This window comes from Rhynchophorus ferrugineus, unplaced genomic scaffold, assembly GCF_030347505.1.
Source record: "Rhynchophorus ferrugineus isolate W39M unplaced genomic scaffold, kcgeb_rfMv2 rfM6, whole genome shotgun sequence".
Lineage (NCBI taxonomy): Eukaryota > Metazoa > Arthropoda > Insecta > Coleoptera > Curculionidae > Rhynchophorus > Rhynchophorus ferrugineus.
Window position 1 is genome coordinate 44,337,526 of NW_027472585.1, and position 25,792 is coordinate 44,363,317.

The 25,792-nt window shown below is 32.4% G+C and overlaps 1 protein-coding gene across 1 annotated transcript in view; it reads right to left on the minus strand.

Annotated features, from left to right (window-relative positions):
* The window catches only part of sm (heterogeneous nuclear ribonucleoprotein L), a 500,688-nt gene that overhangs the window by 454,989 nt on the left and 19,907 nt on the right, over positions 1 to 25,792 (minus strand). The window contains exon 2 of the mRNA XM_076406872.1: positions 23,664 to 23,771. Coding sequence (XP_076262987.1) covers positions 23,664 to 23,771 — 108 coding nt within the window. The remainder of the gene's footprint in view (positions 1 to 23,663; positions 23,772 to 25,792) is intronic.

Below are 25,792 nucleotides of genomic sequence, written 5' to 3' on the forward strand. Positions count from 1 at the left end.
AGTTCTACGACCTGTTCTGATTGTGTAGTGTGTGTTTCTTTTTCAATTATATTTGCACAACCGTTTAAAGAAAATCTACATTAATATGTTTTATTCCACTGTACCATACAAGTTTTACTTATACAGCTCTTTTCCAGAAATGATTATCGTTATTTATTGTTAAATTGTGATAATACACAGCATTCTCTTGTTCCTTTTCCTATTATTGGACCCCCATGATTTTTATTTATAACAGAAATGTATTGTATGCATATCATACTGAACAAAATCAAAATTGTCTTGTTCTAATGTCTAAATCTACGAATAATATCAAACACCGTGAATGTTCGAAAGTTTTATCAAGCTATATTAGACCATATTTTGTTTAGTAATTTTACACAGAATCCTTACATTTCCTTGAATATTTAAAATAGGAACTTAAAGCCACAAAATAATTTTTTGACAAAAACATTTTTAAATTAGTCAAAATCGTTTTTGTAACAACATATATTATTTTCTTTTCTTTGACATTCTGATAGTTCTGAATGTCGTATTACTGTTACTTGATTATTTGAATAACCAGAAAATAAACCTCTAATGTTTTTCCTTGTTGTAATGTTCAGGAAGTATCTGTTATATATTAACGAAATGTGCACATTCAAACTATTCGTTGGCGGTTATTTTTACGCCACAAATTGGAAACACGTGTGTGACTGCGCGAACAAATTCACGCATCAGTATTTTTTTCCAGTCAGATTTAAACGGGGTATATATCATCAACTAGCTGTACACAAAACAGTCACAAATCTAGGCTATATTTAAAAAATTGCTTTTCTTCGCTGTCTATAACGTTTTTGAACAATACAATTTCTCTATAACGATTTTCTAATATTAATTCTACGAATCTACAGGTGTTTTTTTCCGACAAAACAATTTCCAAATTTTGATTGACAAAAGTTCTCTTGTAACACGATGTCCTGCTGAACAATTCAACGCCGATTGGCTTGCAGAGAGGGTTAAAATATAATGTGGTTAGGCTTTTTTTGATAAATTTGTTGAACTTTAATTTTAGTTTCCGCTTGGTAGTCGATTTCACGAGATATTTCCATCAAATGTAAACATTGCCGTAGAAAATTGCCATCGGCAGTTTAAGAACAGGAAGTCGGCGAAATATCGATCAGATTTTGCAACCCCCTTTGCATAGTCGCCCTAATTTAAAAGACCACCCCTCTGTTTTTTGACGTATCGTTTAAAAACCGTGAACACTTCTGGTCGGTGAACGCAATAACAGGGGCTATATCTTTGGTTCTTAATCTGACACTAAAGGTAAAATTAGGGTTGGGATTGATGCAAGGCCATATCTGGAACATTTTAAAATGGAAATATTTTAGGAGTATTCGTTAGTTTATAAAAGAAATGTCACGTCGCTTAATTAGCTTAGTCCAAACAAGGAATACTAACCTTGATTTCATTACACGCCATTATTGTTAGTGTTAAGACACAAGATGTCGCACATGTCATACTTCATCCAAGCATAGTTTATCATTGCTATCAATTATAGATATTATCATTATGAGTTAGCGTTATTGTCTATTTTATAATAATTGTCCGTCAATTTATACCGTTATATTTTAATTACCTGAAACAAGAAGTTTCAATCTACGTAATATGTCAATTATATTTTAATTTCACCCTTGTCTTTGAGAATTGGCTGCTCAGGTACGTTTTATTATATTTGTAGAAATTATCGCCCGACCACCTCGAACATCAAGATCTCACACGCTTATCTGCATTATTTATTTTGCCATTTATTGAATAAGTAATTGTTGTATCATTAATTTTGATCTCTGCTTTTATTTATTTAAGATATTCAATTTTTTATTACTATTTTATTAAATATTATCTTTATTTTACACTCTGCGTTTATAAAGTAACAAAAGAAATAGTATCCTACATCAAATTAAATGTAGTAAACACACCAGGAGAACGCACAAAGGCACATTTGCAAATACCTTCTTAAATTCCAACACGGGTACCTGCAATATTATATTTTCTGTGTGTGTAGTGGCATAATCCAAAGGTACGACAGTGCCTATAATAACTCATACTTTACGACAACGCGTCCATACTGAATAGTTGTTTACCGTTTTCGAAGAACTCTCACAATTTAGATTGACCTTATCCTTTGATATGAATGTTTAACACGTTAATATCGGTATCAAAGGGAAAATATAAGCCTATTTCATCGTTTTAAACTATCTGTCACGTCATTAATATTAAATACGGGTCGATATAGATTTAGGATACGATTCCAAATATTTAAATGCTGTATGGACATTACAGGATCATATCATGCGCGGAATGATTTGAATTTGCAACGTTGCCAGTTATTACAAATTATACGCACATTTGGAGAATATATAAAGACATACAATATACCTAATATATATATATATATATATATATATATATATATATATATATATATATATTCATTTTTAAATTTTTTAAATAATTTTGAGAGGGAAAATTAGAAAATAGAACAATAGGTAATTATTTTAAGAACTACCATTTTTATTATAGTGAAAGATCATTACTTTTAAATCGATACTGAGAAGTTGTTCTTTACAGTAAGGAAGTTATTTTGACGAAATTTATGATATTTTATAATTAATTATATTTAAACATCAGAAATCGATTAAAAGAAGTCGATTAAATACAGCGTTGCCAACTACAAAAGAAATATCACGTCGCTTAATTAGCTTAATCCAAACAAGGCCTACTAACCTTGATTTCATTACACGTCATTATTGTTAGTGTTAAGACATAAGATGTCGCACATGTCATACTTCATCCTAGCATAGATTATCATTGCTATCAATTATAGCTATTATCGTTATGAGTTAGCGTTATTGTCTGTTTTATAATGATTGTCCGTCAATTATTGACTACTATTAGATTAAGATTATTGCTAACAATCCAAATAAAAACGATACTGGGAAGTTGAAATTGTTCTTTACAGTAAGTAAGGTAATTAATTATATTTAAACGTCAGATATCGATTAAATACAGAGTTGCCAACTTGGGAGAAAATTCGCAAACTATGGGGAATGCCATGTTGATTAAGGATATATGCAAGGATTTGAGAAATATCTACATTGTTTTAAAACGTTTTTAGGTTAATTTTTCAATGTTATGGTCGCTCGCAGACGACCATCATAAATAAATCACGAATATGTTAAATATGTTAGATTTTGATCAACATGAGCCTGAACTTCATGCAAATAGCATTGATATTGAATTACTAGAACTACTAGAACAAAGAGTGTCGCGTTAAAAATACATTGAGCAAGTGAACATTTAGTGCACTTAAAAATTCAAACCAGAAAATCGCAATCGACTATATACAGTTACCGTAAAGCCTTTAAAGGCAGTATGGGAAGGTATTAAGAAATTGTCCGGAAATGCTTGCAGGAAAATATACAAGCCTATTTCATCGTTTCTATGCAAAAACATACGTATATGCATATAATACGTTACACATATATATCTCCATATTTTCAATTTATCATTTTTACGGCGTTCTGATAAAAATATTTTATGGGAAAATTATTGATCATAAAAAAATATCAGCTTTCCTAAATTACGCCATTTTATTCGGTAGAAATGTCAAAGCACACACTAACATTTTTATGTTTATTATTGGCACATAAAAGGAGAAGATATTGTTGGCATTTCGTAATTTTATTTCGAAAAATTGATCCGGATGCATTTACCTCCGTTCTTAACACAAAATTTCCTTCTTCGAGCGATATTCGTTGGTTTTATATCGATATTTATTCTTGTTTGGGTTAATACTCATTAAATATTTGACTTTGCCACTGACAGTCATTTGTCTAGAGACTGATTGTTATTGATATGCAAAATGAAATAATTTCCATCCATCATCCGCAGAAGATTATGCCAAACACACCGGTTTCTTGCATCTAATTAAGAGGCAAGACATGGGTCGATTTTCGGTTTTATGTCCGAGCTAATTAAGTGGAATATCTCGAAGAAATAAGGTTCAAGTTTGATCGGTTTGTATAAGAAAAATATATTCTTAAACTATTAATGAAGTGTTTAGTTTATGTTCAATTCATTTTTATAACATCTTTATTACATACATTTAGTACAATCTTAATTTAAAATTAATTTATTACCATTTGTACTTGTATTAATTCACAAGCAAGACGAGTGCGAGAAAATACATCAGTATGCATTCCTCAATTATAAAATTATAATAACTTATAGCTATAGTTTACACTAAAGTTATACACTTTATATAAGTTTGTTCGTATTGGTTCGCTTCAATCTCCTGACATCCTGCGCGCTGTCCAGCGGTTGTATTGCCTCCACGTTAGTATCATTTAGTAATATTCTTTCGTGTTTCAAGGTGAAATCTTGGATAACGTCGCAAAATCCATTTGATTTCCAGGTCATCGTGCAATTCTTCGTTGATGACGTAGCGGTAGGTATTGGTAATCAACCGTTGTATGACTAGTTGATTTGAATTTTTAGTGCAACCCCATATTTGCACCCCATAGGTTCAAATTGGCTTTATAATTGTCTTATAAATCTACCTCTTTGATTTTAGATCAAGTTGAGAGTATCTTCCGACTAACCAGTACAATTGTTTTATTTTGGTTCCAATTTGTTTTGCTTTTTATCTAACATGATGTTATGTACAATATGACAAAAATTAACGTTTGCTTGTTTGTATTTACAGTCCAAAACTATATGTATAAGCCACATCAATCCCTTCTTAAGATGGAAGATGTTATACAACTGACACTAGACGACAGTAAAAAACCTATACATCCACGCCTATACAAGTTTCAACTGGCTGGAACTGCACATACGCACTTATTCTAATCTAGCCTGATAGTTTACACAACTGCGCGTCCTTTTCTATATACCACTATATACGCCTTGTTGTTTTGGTTAGAAGTTTTTAGGTTAATTTTGCATTTACATTTTGTTGAGGTAATATAATTATTTCACAGGCGAAACTAGGGGTAGATAATGCGAAAATAAGTGTATAAGGCATGAATTATTAGTAAAATATTATCATTTTATAACACTAATTTAGACTAGGTAGACTGTTATGGAACAAAGGATATATTTTTATATTAAGTAATATGGAAACATAACTTATTTGAAGATTGTAGTAAAGGTTAGAATGAAATATGGTCATGTTTGTATACGGTCATGTTGTTCTGTCTATTTGTTATCATACTTATATCATTCTGATTTTACAGATATTTCGAAAGAAGAAAAAAGTTAAATGTTTAAACAAAGTGTCATGAATTTTCAGCATAGTGTAAATATAAGGTGTACTGAATAGAAAATGGTTGAAATAAATTGATAATATAGGATATGAAGCTTTGTAATTTATTACTTCTTTCGGTTTATATAACTCCTCGGAGCAGATAAATAATGTCGAAATATTACAACATTTAACAAGTTTTATTGCAATCAATGGAATAAAATAAACAAATAAAATATAATCTTATACAATTATTTTCGCATTATCAACAAAATACAACAAAATGTAAATACAAAATGAATCTAAATATGACTTCTAACCACAACTGTGTTAAACTACAAGGCGTATATAGTGGTATATAGAAAAAGACGCGTAATTGTCAAAAATCTCTGGCTAGATTAGAACAAGTGCGCATGTGCAGTTCTAACCAATCGAAACTTGTATAGGCATGAATATATAGGTTTCTTACTGGCACCGGCTACGCTACTGCACTGTGACCTGAGGGGCAATCTGTTTTGAATGGTCTTACGACCGAAATTTCTAAAAATCGAGTCACTTTGGTCTATCGGCATAACTGTATAACTTTTTAAACCAAAGAAACGTTGACTAATCTGATTTTAGAATTACATTAGCAAATACTTGTTTTATTCGCTTGAATCGCTAATGAAAATTTATCGGCAAAAGCCGGGGTCATATTTTAAGAACCTGTTCTTATAACGTTAAATTTTATTAGCGCTAAAGTTTAGATGCTTTGTTTTATGGTATACGTAGTAGAAGCTAGAGCAGTTCCTAATGCCATAAATTGTCTCGAAATTAGGCTTTACGCCTCGGGAGAAAAATAAATTATCCATTTCCATGCATCTCAGGTTGTTGAGGAAAGAAATGAGCTATGGATTTCATTTTTAACTCTATTTTACTGCTGGTATTAGATAATTTTTCACGTCTACCTCTCTGAGTAGTGGATATAGAAATATACAGATGGGATTATGGTTCTGTCGGTATTAAATTAATTATATTTGCTTTGGTCCTCTCTTTTAGTATTACATAATCAAAATAAATTAGAAATAGATGTGTTAATCTGAACTATTATTCTATGTTATGTTTTACAGTTGAAATAATGAGTTTCAGAAATTATTCAAATAATATAGATAAACAAATATCAAATAGTTTAACGTTTTAAATAATAAAATGGGTTAGATATGATTATTATCTATATAAAGTCAAAAAAAATTACTATATGCGATTTCTTTCTTTAACCTTGGCGATCATTGGTGGGAGCAAGTGTTGAGTATAGCGCCTGTTACTCGGTTGCTGATGTTTCTTGCAGCAGTTTGCAAAGTGTATAGCTGATATTCATAGACCTCAACAACCATTTGATCTTGTGTAGTGTAGTGAGGTTTATTTAGTAGAAAAGCAGCAGTGTTAATGCATAAACTTTATTACCACCAGATATTAAGATATGGACGATAGGTCCTCCTAGATATATAACAGGTCAATTGAAAAGTCTCCGGCCTGACACATAGATGGCGCTACTAGAATTAAATCCATGTCTTTTAGTTAACCCAAACCCTCAAAAGATGCGTGTATAAATTCGACATCTGCCAGATCATCAGTTTGTGAATTATAGCATTTTGAGTGAAGCAACTTTTGCTTGCGAAAAAAAAAGAATAAAAAGAAATTTCGCGCATTGATAAAATATTGCTATTTGAAGGGAAAAAAATCAGTTGAAGCAAAAACTTGCCCACGGAAAATCAGCCATCAAGGATTGGTATGCTAAGTTTAGACGTGGTGAAATGAGCCGAAGATGGTGAACGCAGTGAACGCACAATAGAGGTTGTTACCGACGAAAATATTTAAAAAATCCACAAAATGGTTTTTGAATGACCGTAAATTAAAATTGAATGAAATAGCAGACACTCTAAAGGTATCAACTGAACGTGTACATCATATCATTCACGAATATTTGGATATGAGAAAGCTCTGTACAAAATGGGTGCCGCACGAGCTCACTTTTGGCCAAAACCAATGACGAGTTTTTATTCGAAGCAGTGTTTGAAGATGATCAAGCGTAATAAACCCAAGTTTTTGCATCGATATGTGATAATGGATGATACATGGCTCTATCATTTCACTCCGAAATCCAGTCGACATTCATACGAGTGGACTGCACATGATGAAGGCGCTCCAAAGCATGGGAAAACGCACCAGTCGGCTGGCAAGGTTATGGCTTCTGTATTTTGGGATCTGCATGGAATAATTTTCATTGACTCCCTTGAAAAAGGAAGGACCATCAACAGCAACTATTATATAGGGTTATTGGACCGTTTGAAAGACGAAATAGCCGTAAAACGGTCGCATTTGACGAAAAGAGTGCTTCTTCACCAAGACAACGCACCGTGTCACAAGTCAGTGAAAACGATGGCAAAATCAATGAATTGGGCTTCGAATTGCTTGCTCATCCACCGTATTATCCAAATCTGCCCCCCAGCGACTATTTCCTACCCTCCGATCTCAAAAGAATGCTCGCTGGTAAGAAATTCTCGTCGAATGAAAAGGTGATCGGCGAAACTGAGGCCTATTTTGAAGCAAAGGACAAATCGTACTACGAAAATGGTATCGAAAAGTTGGAGGGTCGCTATAATCAGTGTATCGCCCTTGAAGGGAATTATGTCGAATAAAAAAACTAATTTTGCCAAAAAAATGTGTTTTTACTATGGTAGGCCGAGGACTTTTCAATTGACCTGTTATATTAAAGCATCTGAAGGACTTTAGGTTTTTTGTCGTCAAGAAAGAACAGAAGTTTTGTTAAAATTATGGGAATTTTGTCATCTAATTTTATTGTGCCACTATGTATTGTATGTCTGTTATAATTGCTATACATTATTTGCTTAAATCGCGAAAGTTTCTACGCTATCATAAAATACAATTATTGCTTTATAGCGTTAGATAATTTCTACAAAAGCAGTTTACTAGACAGCGTAATGAACTGCAGTCGTATTACTTTGTTCGAATTTTTGACTACCTTATATGGGTTACTTTCGATCAACCTATTTTAGGTCAACAGTTTGTTTAGACATAATACTTTGTAATGAGATAATTTATTAACATAATGAACATTTTAAATATTGATTAGAAATTCTATCGGGTTGTGATTTTTTATCGATATCGACTGTACTTATTCTGTACTAAATTATGTGACATTATTCGTCCCATATCTATGTGTAAATACATTTATTTTACTTATTGTCTTGCTGAATAGTAAATAACATTTTTTTCCGAACCTGTCATTAGGAGCAAACAAAAATCAGAGATTATTGGTAAAGGCTATAAACACACTTTATTGATAAAATCGCGTGAACAATTTATATTAAATTGAATGCAGTTGAAAATAATGTACTTTTTGGTAAACCTAAAATATTCTAGAGTGAGGTAGAGTCGGCAATTCATTATATTGTTGATACTGAATTATTGGATAGAATATTGCAACAACTATATTTATAGAAACAGAAACAAAACTTATGAAAACCTATAAGAAAGGTTATATTACCCATCACTATATTACTTGTCCTTGCAGTTACTATTTCGTTTACTTGATTATCACTTCGTTTTTTATGTAAATATTTAAAAGAAGAAATTTGAAAAGCAATCATAAGCTAGAAACCACCAAACGAATGGTGTTATATATAAAAGAGACTTCAGTGTTTGCATCACTTCTTCCTTTGAGCCGAAACTTTAGTCTTACTGTGTTCTTTTGAGGTTTGTGAATAGTTAAATATTTGATGGTTTGAAGGTGGCGGTTAAAGGGAGGTTGTAATTGTAACTGGACAAACTGTGTTATATGGTTCCTTCATCTATATATTATTGTCTTTAAGTTTTCTATATATGATTCTTGTTAAAAACGGTCTTTTTTTTGACGCGCTAGCTGAAAATAATCGAAATTATTGATGAAAACGAGACATTTATTATATAAGCAACGTATTTTTGCAAGCGGCATGACATTTGGCCAAGAAAAAAGCCCAAATATGTCATCATTTGACGTCTGGATCTCATTGATCACTGCTTTGTCAAATATCGTCGGTAAGGAATCGTTATCGTATGACGCATTTTCACTTAATTAGCGTACAATTGCGTAAAGGACGTGGAAATATTTTAGTAATTAGTGGTTGGCCTAATTAGACATAATAGAACTTTTACTGAGTATATTTGTTTTAGAATAACTAAAGTACATCAGTTGTCATTAATCAAACTCAAAACTTATAATATATTAGCGTTATTACTCAACTAAATGAATAATATGAGTGATTGATGTGATAATATGATTGTGCTAAATTAGCAGCAGAAAACATAAGATGTCACCTTTATTTTGTAAACTGATTCAGCTAAAATTTTCAATTCGTTCAATAGATTTTTTAACTTCGGAACTGAAAAAATCGTGTTTGTTGAGCTTCTCCCCTACCTCTCTGCCATGACCTAATCTTTAAAATTCAAATGATGAATTTTCCAGCAACCACTTCCTTTTTCTATCCATTTTTTTGTCATTCATAGTCCGTTTGTGTGAAGTTTTAAAAATTAGAGTTCTAGTTCTAAAAAGTTCTAGTTATCTAAAATTAACGCTATCCCAAATATATCATTAATTAATCACAATATTGTAATAAAACATATCTAAGACAAAACATAATGACAGTTATATCGCCAATTTCTAATTGTTTTCATTAAAAATGTAATTTAGTGAAGTGGCAATGGTCATAGAAAGTTATAGGATAAAAATTTGAATTTGAAATGTGAATATAATATTTCGAAGTTGTTGAAGGTTTTTTTCATTGTCTTAGTTATTATTTTCCCTCTATACAAAATAAGTTGTGATCAATGAAAACCTTTAAGTTTCTCTGACTTTGTTGTTATTCTGTTGGCAAATATCTAGTATAATATCTACACAATGTCAATCATATTGGTTATTTTTTTGGTCAGTTGTTAACTTAACATCATGTTAGACAAAAAGCAAAACACATTAGAACCAAAATAAAACAATTATACTGGTTAGTCAGAAGATGCTCTCAACTTGATCTAAAATCAAAGAGGCCAATTTCAAAATCATAAGGCCAACTTGGATCAAATGCAAATATGGGGTTGCACTAAAATTTTAAATCAACTAGTCATCCAACGCTGTCAAAATAAAATTTCTTCGATTAATTACCAATGCCTATCGCTACGTAACCAACGAAGAACTACGCGACGACCTGGATGGAAATCAAATGAATTTACGAAGTTATCCAAGATTTCGCCTTCAAAAAACTAAAGAAGATTACTAAATCATACTAACGTGGAAGCAATTATAAGTTATTATAATTTAATAATTGAGGAATACATATTGATGTATTTATCTCGCACTCGTTTTGCTTGTGAACTAATTCAAGTACAAATGAAATGTAGCGATAAATTAATTTATAATTAGGATTGTACTAAGCATATACAATAAAGATACTATCAAAAAAAATGTTAACTTTGGCATTGTTGTGATTAATAATTTAAAAACTATGTTTTGCCAAAAGACAACAAAGTAATTAGGTCTCCATATTCTCAAAATTAACGTCATCGGGGATCTTCTTCAATCAAAAATGTCACTAATGTTTAACACACCTCATAGAACTCTTATAATTACGTTTATAATGCTCAAACCCTTGTAATCCTTTACCTTATATGGTAGAGAAAAAAATCCTGCCAATTCTGCTTTAGGGTAACCTGATATGGCTCGGTGAAATAAAAGGAAACAGTGGAGTTTACATTATGTGACCGTTATTTATTGAAGTAATATAAAAATGTGGAAAATACAAAATAGATATAACGGATGGCAGCGGTGTTACCTGGTGACGAGGCTTGGGCAGTCGATGGTGGCACGTCTAAACTGAACGGTGGTCAGATACTGAATGATTGAAAATATCCTTCAATAACATCCCAGATAAACGTCTCGGGGTTGCCAGCTTTTCGTTACAGTGTTCTAGTTGTGCCTGCTGGCACCCCGACCGTGTTCAACATCTGGGATTATATTTGTGGGTATTTTGTCGACTGTTATTCCACTATGTAAAATTCGACATGCCTCAAGGTCGCTACACTGTTAAAGACCTGCAAAACTCTCAGATGATCAGAATCATTTGACAAACAAATAAAATGAGTATTCCATCATTTAAAAGTAAATTTTATGTTGACGATTATTTTTATTACAGTACGAAATGAAAGCAAACATTATTTTTTGCAGGAAAGGTTTTTATTTCATCTTGGAGCATAAATGTTTCGAGAAAAAAATGCTTATATTAGATCCGAATCTGAACAACGTATTTAATAAAGCAACTTGTTTCGCAAAAGTCAGAGGGATTTTGTCCGGTCGACGGAAAATCCAATTTAAACTCAAAGTAAAATAAAGATACCGTAATCTGGAAGCCGGCGGGGTTGCAAACATGGATTAGCGTATACATTTTCCGGGAAATATCGTATCATTCTTGCGACCGAAAAATATGGCGAAAACGTGTTAGTTTTATCTCTATGAAAATTACAATGATCCAGATGGTTTAAGTTACGGTTATGATTCGTGCGAAAGCGGAATGGTGAAATAATCTTGATGATATAAGCTCAAATGGAGACCATGCGACTGGACCTGTCTCTGGTACTAAATTATTCTTCATTAAAATGTTTTTAGAAAATATTTGAATACATGTTATATTATATGACGTGGTGGAAATTATAATGATGACCTGAAAAGTCACCAAACGAAATAAAAGCCTATAGAAATACATCACTGCCGTCAGTAATATCTACAGTTTTTGAAAAACTCCTGTCGAAAAGAATAAAACTGATCATGGAGAGTACCAACCACCTAATACCAACACACCAGTTTGGGTTAAATAACAAGCATTCAACAATTGACCAGGTCCACAGAATAACAGATGTTATTGAAAAAGCCTACGAAAGTAAAAAAGTATGCTCAGCCATATTCTTCGATGTAGCACAAGCCTTCGATAAGGTTTGACATGAAAGCCTTGTTCATAAACTACAGAAAATGTTACTAAAACAACACATCGAACTACTAAAATCGTACATTACAGCGAGAATATTTAAAGTTAAGCAAGAAGAAGCTTAGTCTACAATAAAAGAAGCTAAAGCAGGTGTATCACGAAGAAGTGTACTGGGGCCAATGCTTTATCTACTCTACACTTGTGCTATACCACAAATGGAGAATATTACGACAGCTACATTTGCTGATGATACTGCGATTATAGCTGTCGGAGACAATAGTGAAAAAGCCACACGAAAATTACAACAGACAAGTGACAATATAAATAATTGGATACAAGCTTGGAAAATAAAAATTAACTCTGTGCTTGTACAGTTGACCTACAATTAAACCCGCACAAACACCAATAACATTAAATAATACTATCATTGCATATAGCAACAACGCTAAATATCTCGGAATGAATCTTGATGCAAAACTTCGCTGGAAGGAATATATAAAGAAATGTTTTTAAAATAATGTCATTGTTAAAAGCTTAAAATAAAATTAAGGAAGATTTATTTCTACAATTGATGTATCTAGACGAGACATAGATCTTTCAGAATAGAACATTGGGCCACTCTTGGCAAAACGTTAATAAAGAGTGTAAAGAGAAGAAACGTTGATGAAAAAAGATAAATGTTAGAATAACGTTAGAAAGTTGTTATATATGCATTAGATATACTATTTTTGTTTAACTTATATATTTACATAAGTATTTTGTTATGTCACTGTCAAAATAAACCAAAACAAAAAAAGCCTGTTTGCTATGACTAACCGCTAGCAAGTCTAATATATCCATCATACAACGGTTCCAGAATAAAGCGTTGCGTGCCATTGTCTATGCTCCGTACCATGTCTCAAATGAAATGATACACCGCATACAGTATTATTCAACGTATTTGTGTCAAGTACTTTGAAAGAGTGTCAGTGCATCCCAATGTACTCGCTAATCACCTAAATGTACGAAGTGACAGTAAAGGGCCTAGATTAAAAAATCTAACACCATCCGATCTGACTATCAGACATATATAGACTTTAAAATAAGCTTAAGAATAAGACTCATTAATTAAAATAGTATTTTATACAGGGGATCACTAAATGAAGTGATTTTCTGCATGCCATGTATATTATATAAACATAACAAATACATAATGCCCTCTGGTCAGATTGTGTAACTCATAATATTCTCATTATAAATTTTGATGACCCGCATTTGCTGTTTTATTGTAAGGACTACATAATTTAGTTGTGAACCATTTCTATACACTACATTTGAACCTCATAACTGAAATCTCTTGATATCTTCATTAATAAAAAAAATATGATCTTCGTTGTACATACGGTCTCCGAATAAATTAACAGCGTACATCAAGGGCAATGTGACCGTTAATTATACATGTAGTACACATACATTGTGCCCACGTAGTGGATATTGAAAGCCATTAAAATTATTGATCGGTTTTGATTGCTTTCACAAATTATAAAACGTGACGTTAAAAGCGTTTTGCCTTTTTCTAAAGCGGTTTAAACTGCGATTTAAAGCTGCACATTGTTCAGGAACAATATGGGTTAATAATACGAAAAAAGCCATTAAAAATATTAAAATATAATTGATGCTAACACGCCATTAAAAGGTCTAAAAGGTAACAATAAAAATGTGTATCACGTACGTATAATCAGGAAGAAAACAGTGTGAAATTAACGCAGATTGCTTCGTTTGTATACAGAGATATTACGAGTATAAAGTATTAAAAAAATTCCCTAATCTACCCATCAAAAAAAGAATGCTTGTTAAAATGAACTATTCAATAAAATCAACTTAATTCAATATTTCCTAATACATGATCTATCCCCTGTAATTTATAGTAAACTAGCGACCCGCTCCGGCTTCGCACGGGTGCAATGCTGATACTAAATTAAATACACTACAGAAAAAATATGAACGTTGTATATAAAAACATAGCGGCCCGCTCCGACTTTGCACGGGCATAAAATATATATGCCTATGTCACTCAATGAAAACATGATTAAAATCGATCCAGTATTTTTGGTTCATTCATTACTGCCCTTGGCCTGCACGCATTAAATTTGGAGTAAAACAATTCCTCTTCCCCTATACTTACTATGAAGATTTCCTGCTATCTTTGGAATATCTAAATTCATACAATTTTTATTACATTACACATTTTTAAACGCAAATTTTAAATTTGTAATATCTCCGAAAATATTTGTTTAATTTACATGCTGTAAGGAACCATATTGATCTATATTAATTGCACACTGTATTTAAGGTACTTAATTCGATAAGGATTAATGCCGTATTGCTTAAAATAGCTTCGTAAATAAGCCATTTTCTCACGTAAAATGTAAACAATAAAAATGGTTAATGTGGGTTATCCCTAAAAGATAAACATATACCATCGCGGACTTTTTTGTAGACCTTTTTATGGTGTACAATACTGTAGTACATTAATTTGATCTAACTCGTAGGGCTAGGCAGCGTTTTTGCTAATTGTTAAATAAGCCTAAAAAAATAGGTTAATTTACGACATCACGTTAGAAACCTCTAAAATTAGCAATGTTGCCTTAGTATATTATGCATGTATTATGCATATAAACCTTCCTCTTGAATCACTCTATCTATTGAAAAAAACCGCATCAAAATCCGTTGCGTAGTTTTAAAGATTTAAGCGCACATAGGGATATAGGGACAGAAAAGGCGACTTTGTTTTATACTATGTAGTGAATAATGATAGCAATTATGAATTTCTAAAAACAACAATACAGTAAGATTTTCACATTATTGTAGAAAATATCCTCGAATCCTTCCCTCGATATTCTTATACTTTAGTATAAACAGTTCTTATACTTTCCAATGACGTCAATAATAAGGTAATAGTTAACGGGCAATGCATTTAAATAGAACAATTACATTTCCACTAGTTAAACCATGTTTAATAGATTTCGATCCCATTATTATTTTAATTTTGTGTAAAGCTGTTTTGTCCATACATTTAATTTGACTTTTGTCTGATTTTATAATCTATAAAAATTGTATTTCATTGATAAATGATCAAAGAGATTGACCTTCGATTTTCATGATGATTTTTGTCCTCGAAACACTGACGCACAGCGATAAAACAATTATTGCCATTATACCCAAAACTAAATGATACGGTCTTAAACTGGTATCCTAGGCGAACTACTCTAGACTAACAGGGAAGCTTAAAATATAAAAAAAAGAAAAACTGTAACAAATTGAGTCTAGAATATAGAAATGCCAGCAGTTTAATGCCGCCACAGTAACTCTTGATGTCGCGGTCCAATGATCACGTCTGCGTCAAGGTCGGTGGGACGCCGTTTGGATGCTTAACAACGGCTACTATAGAAAATCGTGACAATCTCAATTTTCTAATTTATTTCAAAAATATAACATTGTATAATCTAGATGATGATGATTGATATTTTAAAAAGTATCTATTTCTTCATTCGCAAAGGTGTGTTATAGGATTAAATAATTAAATATAATCACTACATAGTATAAAACAAAGTCGCCTTTTCTGTCCCTATATCCCTATGTGCGCTTAAATCTTTAAAACTACGCAACGGATTTTGATGCGGTTTTTTTCAATAGATAGAGTGATTCAAGAGGAAGGTTTATATGCATAATACATGCATAATATACTAAGGCAACATTGCTAATTTTAGAGGTTTCTAACGTGATGTCGTAAATTAACCTATTTTTTTAGGCTTATTTAACAATTAGCAAAAACGCTGCCTAGCCCTACGAGTTAGATCAAATTAATGTACTACAGTATTGTACACCATAAAAAGGTCTACAAAAAAGTCCGCGATGGTATATGTTTATCTTTTAGGGATAACCCACATTAACCATTTTTATTGTTTACATTTTACGTGAGAAAATGGCTTATTTACGAAGCTATTTTAAGCAATACGGCATTAATCCTTATCGAATTAAGTACCTTAAATACAGTGTGCAATTAATATAGATCAATATGGTTCCTTACAGCATGTAAATTAAACAAATATTTTCGGAGATATTACAAATTTAAAATTTGCGTTTAAAAATGTGTAATGTAATAAAAATTGTATGAATTTAGATATTCCAAAGATAGCAGGAAATCTTCATAGTAATTATAGGGGAAGAGGAATTGTTTTACTCCAAATTTAATGCGTGCAGGCAGGGCGGTAATGAATGAACCAAAAATACTGGATCGATTTTCATCATGTTTTCATTGAATGACATAGGCATATATATTTTATGCCCGTGCAAAGTCGGAGCGGGCCGCTATGTTTTTATATACAACGTTCATATTTTTTCTGTAGTGTATTTAATTTAGTATCAGCATTGCACCCGTGCGAAGCCGGGGCGGGTCGCTAGTTCTGTAATAAAAATAACAAACCAACTAACGACCCAAAACATTCGTTTGCAAGCCATGAAGGTTATCAAAGACAGATAAAAGCAAGATACAAGCAACAGAATCAAATACCTCAGAAGAGGATGAGAAGTGAAGAAAAAAGATAATATCTCAATATTGAATTAGTAAAAGAGTGCATAGAAAATAAACAACTCAGTTGGGCATATAAGACAGGCAACGAGAATATAGGAAGCAAGGAATGCTATGCTACTAAGCGAACTTGAGATGAATATATAAGAGAAATACTTCAGAAAAGAGGAAAAATCGCGATCGAAGCAAGAAGACTGAGCAGAGACTAAAAGAGGGAAAGAATTTCTACATAAACTGTATTTTACACTTGTTAACAGGTCAATTGGAAAGTCCCCGGCCCCTTTGCTTCAAAATATGCCTCAATTTCGGCGATCACCTCCTCATTCGACGAAAATTTCTTCCCAGCGAGCATTCTTTTGAGATCTGATAATAGAAAATAGTCGCTGTGGGCCAGATCTAGAGAATACGGTGGATGAGGAAGCAATTCGAAGACCAATTCATGGATTTTTGCCATCGTTTTCACTTGTAACAAGGTACATGCGGCTGTTTTTCGACGATTTCGTCCATCAAACGGTCCAATAACGCTATGTAATAGTTGTTCTTGATGGTCCTTCCTTTTACAAGGTAGTTAACAAAAATTGCTAGCCCACTGTTTCCCACGCTTTGGAGCGGGTTCATCGTGTGCAGTCCACCCTGATGACTGTCGATTGGACTTCGGAGTGAAATGATGGAGCCATGGTTCATCCAATGTCACACATCAACGCAAAAACTCGAGTTTATTACGCTTGATCATCTTCAAACACTCCTCCGAATCATTAACTGGTCGTTGTTTTTGGTCAAAAGCGAGCTTCTTTTCTGCTATTTCATTCAATTTCAATTTACAGTAATTCAAAATCATTTTGTGGATTTTTCAAATGTTTTCGTCGGTAACAACCTCTTTTGGGAGTCCACTGCGTTCACTGTCCTCGGTGCTCATTTCACCACGTCTAAACTTAACATACCAATCCTTGATGGTTAATTTTCCCGGGGCAGTGGCCGGAAACTCGGCATCAAGACAAGTTTTTGCTTCAACTGTATTTTTTCCCTTCAAAAAGCAAAATTTTAACAATACGCGAAATTCTTTTATATCAATTTTTTTCACAATAACAAAAGTTGCTTCACTCAAAATGCTATAATTCACAAACTAATGATCCGACAGCTGTCAAATTTATACACGCATCTTTTGAGGGTTAAGGCTAATTAAACCACATATAGATTTAATTCTAGTAGCGCAATCTATGTGTCAGGCCGGGGACTTTTCAAATGACCAATAAAACAATGACAATAAAAAAAACTGCAAATAAGAAGAAGTGGTTAAAGGGAAAACAAAGGAAACTACGTAAGGCTGCAAGTAGTGTTAAAATACATCAAACAACAATCAAGCACCTCTACTGAGGAGAAGTAATTTATAAAGTCTAATAATCGTTCAACAAATTCGCTACAATATAACAACGACAGCGAATGCACATATTGGACATCACTCTATCAATCAGACCGTATAATGTATCGAATGCGGGCAATGTATTCATCAAATTGACAAAAAAACTCCGAGAGCCAAAAAGGCTATTAAAATTTCTCTGTCATCCCTCTTCAAATTAGGGTATATATCCAGCAATCATGCCGTACAAAATTGACACATGGTGCTATTAATGTCACGCCGCTTTTTTTTCGTTATTTTAACGAAATGCCTCCGGATAAAGGGGACAAGCTAAAATACATTCCCGATTTATATCACCTCTTTTCAATATTTATATATTAACACAAAGAAGTGTGAAATGTGATATAAATAAAGTTAGAAGTACACAAAACTAAAGGTATATATACTATTTAAGTATATATAAAAGTATACATGAATTTTTCAATGTATTAAAAGAAGACAACTGTTTATTTCGTTTTTGTTGGGAATATAGAAGCTCAAAGGTAGGTTTAGCTCCAGTAGGTGAATATAGGTAGGAAAACAAAACACAAGGCAGGGGGACACAGGAAACCATTATTGTTACTAAAAAAATGATAACAAACAAAATCATCATAGAGATACAGGGAATTACTATACTAGAAGTAATTGTAAAGATTATTAAGATATGATTATCTTGTTGTAAGTAAATTAAAAATCATCCCACTAAAAATGAATATTGCAGACTTTAGTAGCAATTTATATTCTTTTGTAATCAAGTAGGGTGCAAAAAAGGACACATTTTTGATGGTTAACAAGAACTAGTTAGCTAGAACCGATTCTTAAAACCATTCGGATTTTTAAAACTCATATGTGATCAAAATAATGACGTGTTAAAAAAAATTAGCATGACCATAATTTTTTATACAGTGAATCCAATCAAAATAAAACTGACAATTCTATATCAGAAACACCCCCAGAAAATAAAATATAATATAATTGGCTTTTGGACAAAACAAATATCGCGAAAAAAATATATTCTATTTTGATTATGCATATCAAATAAAAAATAGGCAATAAATCAATTAGCGCTCAATTTTCACATCTAAAAATATATATTTTGAAAATGTAACAAGCTAGGGAAAAGTATATTGAAGGCATATCTGCATCATAAAGACGGTTTTGTTTTGAGACCTGAACAAATGACAGTGGATGAGCAAATGTCTTCCAATTCCAATTGAAGTATTAGCATCACCATGCTCTATTATGTTAGTTTTAAAAATGTATCGGGATTTTCATCAAGGCGTTCGTCTTTAACATCGAAATTTTCACAAAGCAAGCGAATATTATTTACACAAATCAACTAGTCATACAACGCTGTCAAAACAAGGTTCTTCGATTGATTACCAATGCCTATCGCTACGAAACCAACGAAGTACTGCAGGAGGACCTGGAAATCAAATGGATTTACGAAATTAACCAAGATTTCGCCTTGAAACACGAGAGAAGATTACTAAATTATACTAACGTGGAAGCAACACAACTGCTGGACAGGGCGCAGGATGTCAGGAGATTGAAGTGAACCAAACCATACGAACTTATATAAAGTTTATACCTTTAGTGTAAACTATAGCTATATAGCTTTTATAAAAAAAATATTATTTACACATAATTCCACTTTTTGAAATTGACAAAAACATGACACAAAACTATTGTATATTAATTCCCATCGAATAGTATGTTTTGAATTTCCTACCCGTATAGTTAACATTATAAGATTCAGCAACCAAAAATTGACGACTCTAATGAAACCAATAACCAAAGAGGATCCTCGTCAAATTTCATATTATAAAATGCGCCACAGGCTACACGAGAAGATAAAGTGACAGTTAATTCATTACCCGTCATCATTCCTTTATAATTAAATGTCCTTCTGTCCAAAAAATTTATGGTTAAAACAACGGTATCGCGTAAAATATAACGTTGAATTTGATGGCAAAGATAACAGTTTTGTTAAAGAGGTTTGGAGCAACATTAACGTTGACGGGATATATCAAGAAATATTGCTTAAAACTGTGAGGGTATTTATAATATATGCGCTATCTCGCACCGGATGCTTGTCTAAAAATATTCATGTCAAAGACCTGTCATTGGCTTAATTATTGTTATTTGATTTGATATAAAAAGTGACATCAAAAAATGTAACAGTAAAACTAAAAAAAAATCATCATTCAGACAGTTATATTAATTTAGATTTGTTTTGTTGGCAATTTAATTTTTTGCATATAATTTTCATAACATCTTTAATAGATACGCTTAGTACAATCTTAATTATACATTAATTAATTACTACTTTTCATTTGTACTTCGAGTAATTCACAAGCAAGACGAGTGCGAGAAAATACATCAGTATGTATTCCTCAATAATACAATTATAATAACTTCTAGCTATAGTTTACACAAAAGGTATACATTTTATATAAGTTCGTATGATTTGGTTCGCTTCAATCTCCTGACATCCTGCGCGCTGTCCAGCAGTTGTATTGCTTCCACATTAGCATAATTTAGTAATCTTCTTTCGTGTTTCAAGGCGAAATCTTGAATAACTTCGCAAATCCATTTGATTTCCAGGTCATCGTGCAGTTCTTCGTTAGTTCCGTAACGATAGGCATTGGTAACCAATCAAAGAACCTTGTTTTGACAACGTTGTATGACTAGTTGATTTGAATTATAGTGCAACCCCATATATGCACTCCATAGCTCCAAATTGGCTTTATAATTGTCTTATAGATCAACCTCTTTGATTTTAGATCAAGTTGAGGGAATCTTCCGACCAACCAGTATAGTTGTTTTATTTTGGTTCTAATGTGTTTTGCTTTTTGTCTAACGTGATGCTTCCAATTTAATCTACCGTCAAGATGAATTCCAAGGTATTTAGCTGATTCTGCTTGAGGAATCGGGCATCCATTGAGTGATATAATTAAGTTTTTATTATTTCGCCGCAATGCAAAATTAACGTGAACAGATTTGGGACTATTAAGATGAATTTTTGAATCTTTCATCCATTTGTAGATTTTGTTAACTGCCATTTGTACTTTTTATATTGCCCTATTCAGAGATATCGTTTGCCATAAGAATTGTGTTGTCAGCAAAGATTCCTAGTAGTGTTTCTTTTGTTGTTGGAATGTCAGCAATGTAGAGCAGATATATGAGAGGTCCTAAGACGCTACCTTGTGGAACTCCAGCCGAAATAGTTTTAAATGTCGAGCCATTTCGTGCGATACTCTAATTTTCCTTCCGAAAAGATATGACTCCAGCAATAGACAATAGTTACGCGGTGACAATTTGCTCATCTTACTGAGTAATCTCAAATGCCAAACCCGATCAAAAGCTTGTGAAACAACCAAGAATATAGCAGGGCAGTATTTCTTTTCGTCAAACGCTTTTTCAATAGCCGCAGTTACTCTATGCAATTGATCGAATGTTGAATGGTGATTTCGAAAACCAAACTGGAAATCTGGTAATATTACAAAATTTTTAACACGTATAAATATTAGTTTCTCAAATAGCTTTGATAATGCAGGTAGTAGCGAAATAGGCCTGTAAGATTCGACTTGTTTTGCAGGTTTGTCAGGTTTTTTGAGTATAATTATTTGTGCCACTTTAAAGCATTCCGGGACAAATATATATGTCAACATGATTATTGCTTTTCGTGGCAGTTCTTTCAATAATCGAGATGAAACGTCATCTATACCAGGTGCCTTTTTAGGACTGAGGTTATCAATTTCAGTGTCAGCTTCCAATGGAGAAATTAGATTTAGATCTACATCGGGTTGATAATCAGGAGATGTATCCATGGTAGATACTATATCATTAGGTTCAAATATGTTAGCTAAAGATTGTGCGAACAATTCAGCTTTTTCTTCGTTGCGTCGAACCCATTCTTTTCGATCACTTTTAATTGGCGGTACTCGAATAATTGGTCTTTTATAACCTCGAGTTGCTTTCCATAGCGAATAATCCTTGTCTGCTTCTGGGACTTCTGATATTCACTTACATATTCTTGAAAGTAACTCTGTTGTGATTCGTCTGATTACTAATTCTATTAAAAGTAGTTTTGTCTGCAGCATTTCTGGTTCTATGCCATACTCTTCTAACTTTTCGCCTTTTCTTTTATTATTTCTCTAATTTCGACGGGGTAAATTACTTCATATTCTGATTTCTCTCTTGCTATTGGTGTAGCATCTTTTGCAGCTGACCGAATTTGTTCAATTATGTTTTTGGTTTGTTGCTCAAGATCATCTATACTTTTAAGTCCTACTTTTAAACTGATTTGTTCCTGCAGTATTAATCTGAATTTGTCCCAGTCAGTATATTTGTTGGTAAGATTAGGCTTTTTTATTTTCTTAGGATTGTCGCGCCCAGTTTTAACAATACTGGAGTGTGATCAGATGTTAGATCGCACAAGCTTTCCGTACTAATTTGATTTAATGAGATGCCTTTTGAAATGTAGAAATCCAGCAGCTCTTGGACTTTATTAATGTCTGTGGGCCAGTAAGTGGGTTCGCGCCCTGAATGACAATTTTTTGTGTATGTCACAAAATTATATTATTATTTTTGTATTGTCTGAGCTCGGCACCGACTTCAAACTAATCGATTGGTAGTAGTTAAAATAATATTGTAAATAGATAAATAGGTTTAGGTAGGTATTAAGCTAAATTGTGTGTATATAGTAGAATACAAAATACGTGTAGTAGATAGGTTAAATAAGGTTTTTGTTTATTTTTATTTAGTTATGTCAACGATTATTATGTACATATATTATGCACAAGTTTCATTATTTTTTAATTTTTAGTGAGTTCCTTACTTATCATTTGAAGTAGGTTAAAAATATAGCATTGAATGTACAAAAAATGCCTTCAAATTAGCTAACATTCAGAATCATAACAAATTATATTAATGGTTATTTAAAACATGTAGTAGCCACAAGACAATAATGAGAGGAACTGACCGGACTGACATCCCCATTCCAAAAGTATTATTAATACAAATATAAAACATACACGCGCTGAAATCACGCGTATTTTTAATAACTTCTAACATCGTTAAATCAAATCATAAAACATATTTGAATGATTTAAGGAATCGTAAACGGCGAACAATAAAAATATGTTCGGAACACGTAGCAGTCCCGAAAAACTATTTTAAGTATCCATAAACGCTCTAAGTTCTATAAAAAGGAACTAAATCTGAACCGAAAGAGTCTAAAAATCACATATCGAGACAATAGGCTACCATGTAATTGAAATAAAATGTTAAATGAAATTGTTGTGAGCATATTAACGAAACTAATAGTATAATAATCGAAAACATTTATATTGTAACACGGGTAAACGTACTAAAAGTAGTACAAAAAATACTACTTACCACAGTAATGGGATACATTGGATTGATAATGGTAAATAGAAGAACGTGGTTTGGTTTAGACTCTTCAGGTCTTTTTCTTCTTGGTTCTTCTGTGGTAGCACTAAATCCCTGAAACAAAATATTCATTACCATCAGTTAGCATAGAATCGTAATTTAAATTAGATATATCTTAATGTTAAGCTTGTAATTACTTAAATAAAATGCTTACATTCTTGTAACAATCACAATTATTATTATAATAAATATCCTCGACATTTCCAACATAAATATCCTACACGTACAAGATGGAATCGATATTTTATTACCCACATTTTATAAATGCAGGTAGCACGGGAAGTGGTGTGAACGTTTCCAGGTGTGCTCCATTTCACTACCCATGGAACTGTATAAAAATGATGATAGCGAAGACCTAAATGTCTCCGAGAGGTGTAAAATACAGAGCGATAAGGTTTTACTCTAAGTTAACATAGAAAGAAATGTTTCTTATTAATATTTATTACGTATGCAGAAAAAATGAATCCAAATTTTTGACGAATATTTATTTTTCGTTGAAAATAACTTCCGTCCTGCCATGAAAACTCTATATATAAACCTCTACTGAGGATTAAACTTATAGACGATCTTAGAGTAATAAACTTGAAATTTGATAAAACAAATTCGGTCATCTACAAAAGAAACTGTCTCAACAAAGAGAAATCGGATGTTAAGGTAAACCAGCCCTCGAAATTGGGGATATGATAAAAAAAATTAAGAAAAACTAAAAAAGTATGACAAAGGCCCACAAATACTGCGGACAAAAGAATGTTTGATAGAATCAACAATCAGACGAATCAAAGAATAAAAGAAGCATTCCTGAAAAAAGAAAAAGAAAGCAGAAGAAAAGAAACTTTAGAAAACAGCTTGAAGATTTAAACAACCAATTATTTGAGTGAATAATATTTCGAATAACCTACGATGAAAAAGTTGAATTATTCGCATAACAGCTAGCTGAACGTTATACTATCTATAATAGTTACGACACCTCTCAAAATTGATATTACTTCACGTGGATTATTCATCATATTGACGTACATATTCAATGCCTGTTATATATTTCCAGTTTGGATTTCGAAATTATCACTAAACAGTTGACCAAGTGCATAGAGTAACAACGGTTATTAAGGTGTTTCGAAAAAGAATTAATAACCTGCAAGACTCCTAAACGTTTCAGCGGAATTTGACAGGGTAACTTTTGAAAATAAAATTCACACCATTTAACCTATTTCGCATGTATTCCGCAGGTCTTGGGAACGCTCCCGTATCTGCTCTACACTTCTGATATACCAATAACAAAAGAAACAGTACGTGGGACATTTACTGACGACACAATCATTATAGCAAAAAACTGTCGACTGGTTACTAATTGACTACTTTTTACTATGAACTGTTTCAGTCGCCATTTTTGGTTCGACTGATTTTACTACTTTTTACTAGTGACTGTTTTCGGTCCGACTGATTTTGTTACTATTTACTATCGACTGTTTCGACTGTTTTCAGTCGATAGTTCCCAACGCTAGTAAAAACATAATCTCTGTCTAGACAATAGGAAAAGCACAAATAATAAACAGCAAGATGCCAATGCTATCGCTGAATAACGAACGAAGAACTATAAGATATCAAATGGATTTAGGAAGTTGTCCAAGATTTCGCATTAAAACATTAAATAAGGTTACCAAATTACAGAGGTTACCAAACTTAGAGAATAAATAAATGTGAGATTCTACTAAACATATCTAATGTAAGATGTAATAAATTGATGAATCACAGATTAATAAAAATCCAATACCAACAGGTGGTTAAACCTGAATTAGCACTAAATCTGCAAAACCAAAGTCTAACTGTTCGCAAAGTATTTGATTGAAATATTTAAATAAACAATTAGAAATTCAACATGACGTCATTCCTCAATAAAAAATGAGTGGAAGACATAATACATACGACTCGGGATTAGTTGGAACGATGGTGGCGCTCCAAGCATTCCGCGAAAATAGATAATTTAGGCTCGCAAAGTTCGAAATTTATAGGCCCACAGCAAACGGTTATAGCCGAACTGAATTACAGCAATGGGTGGAGGAATATATTGTTTATCA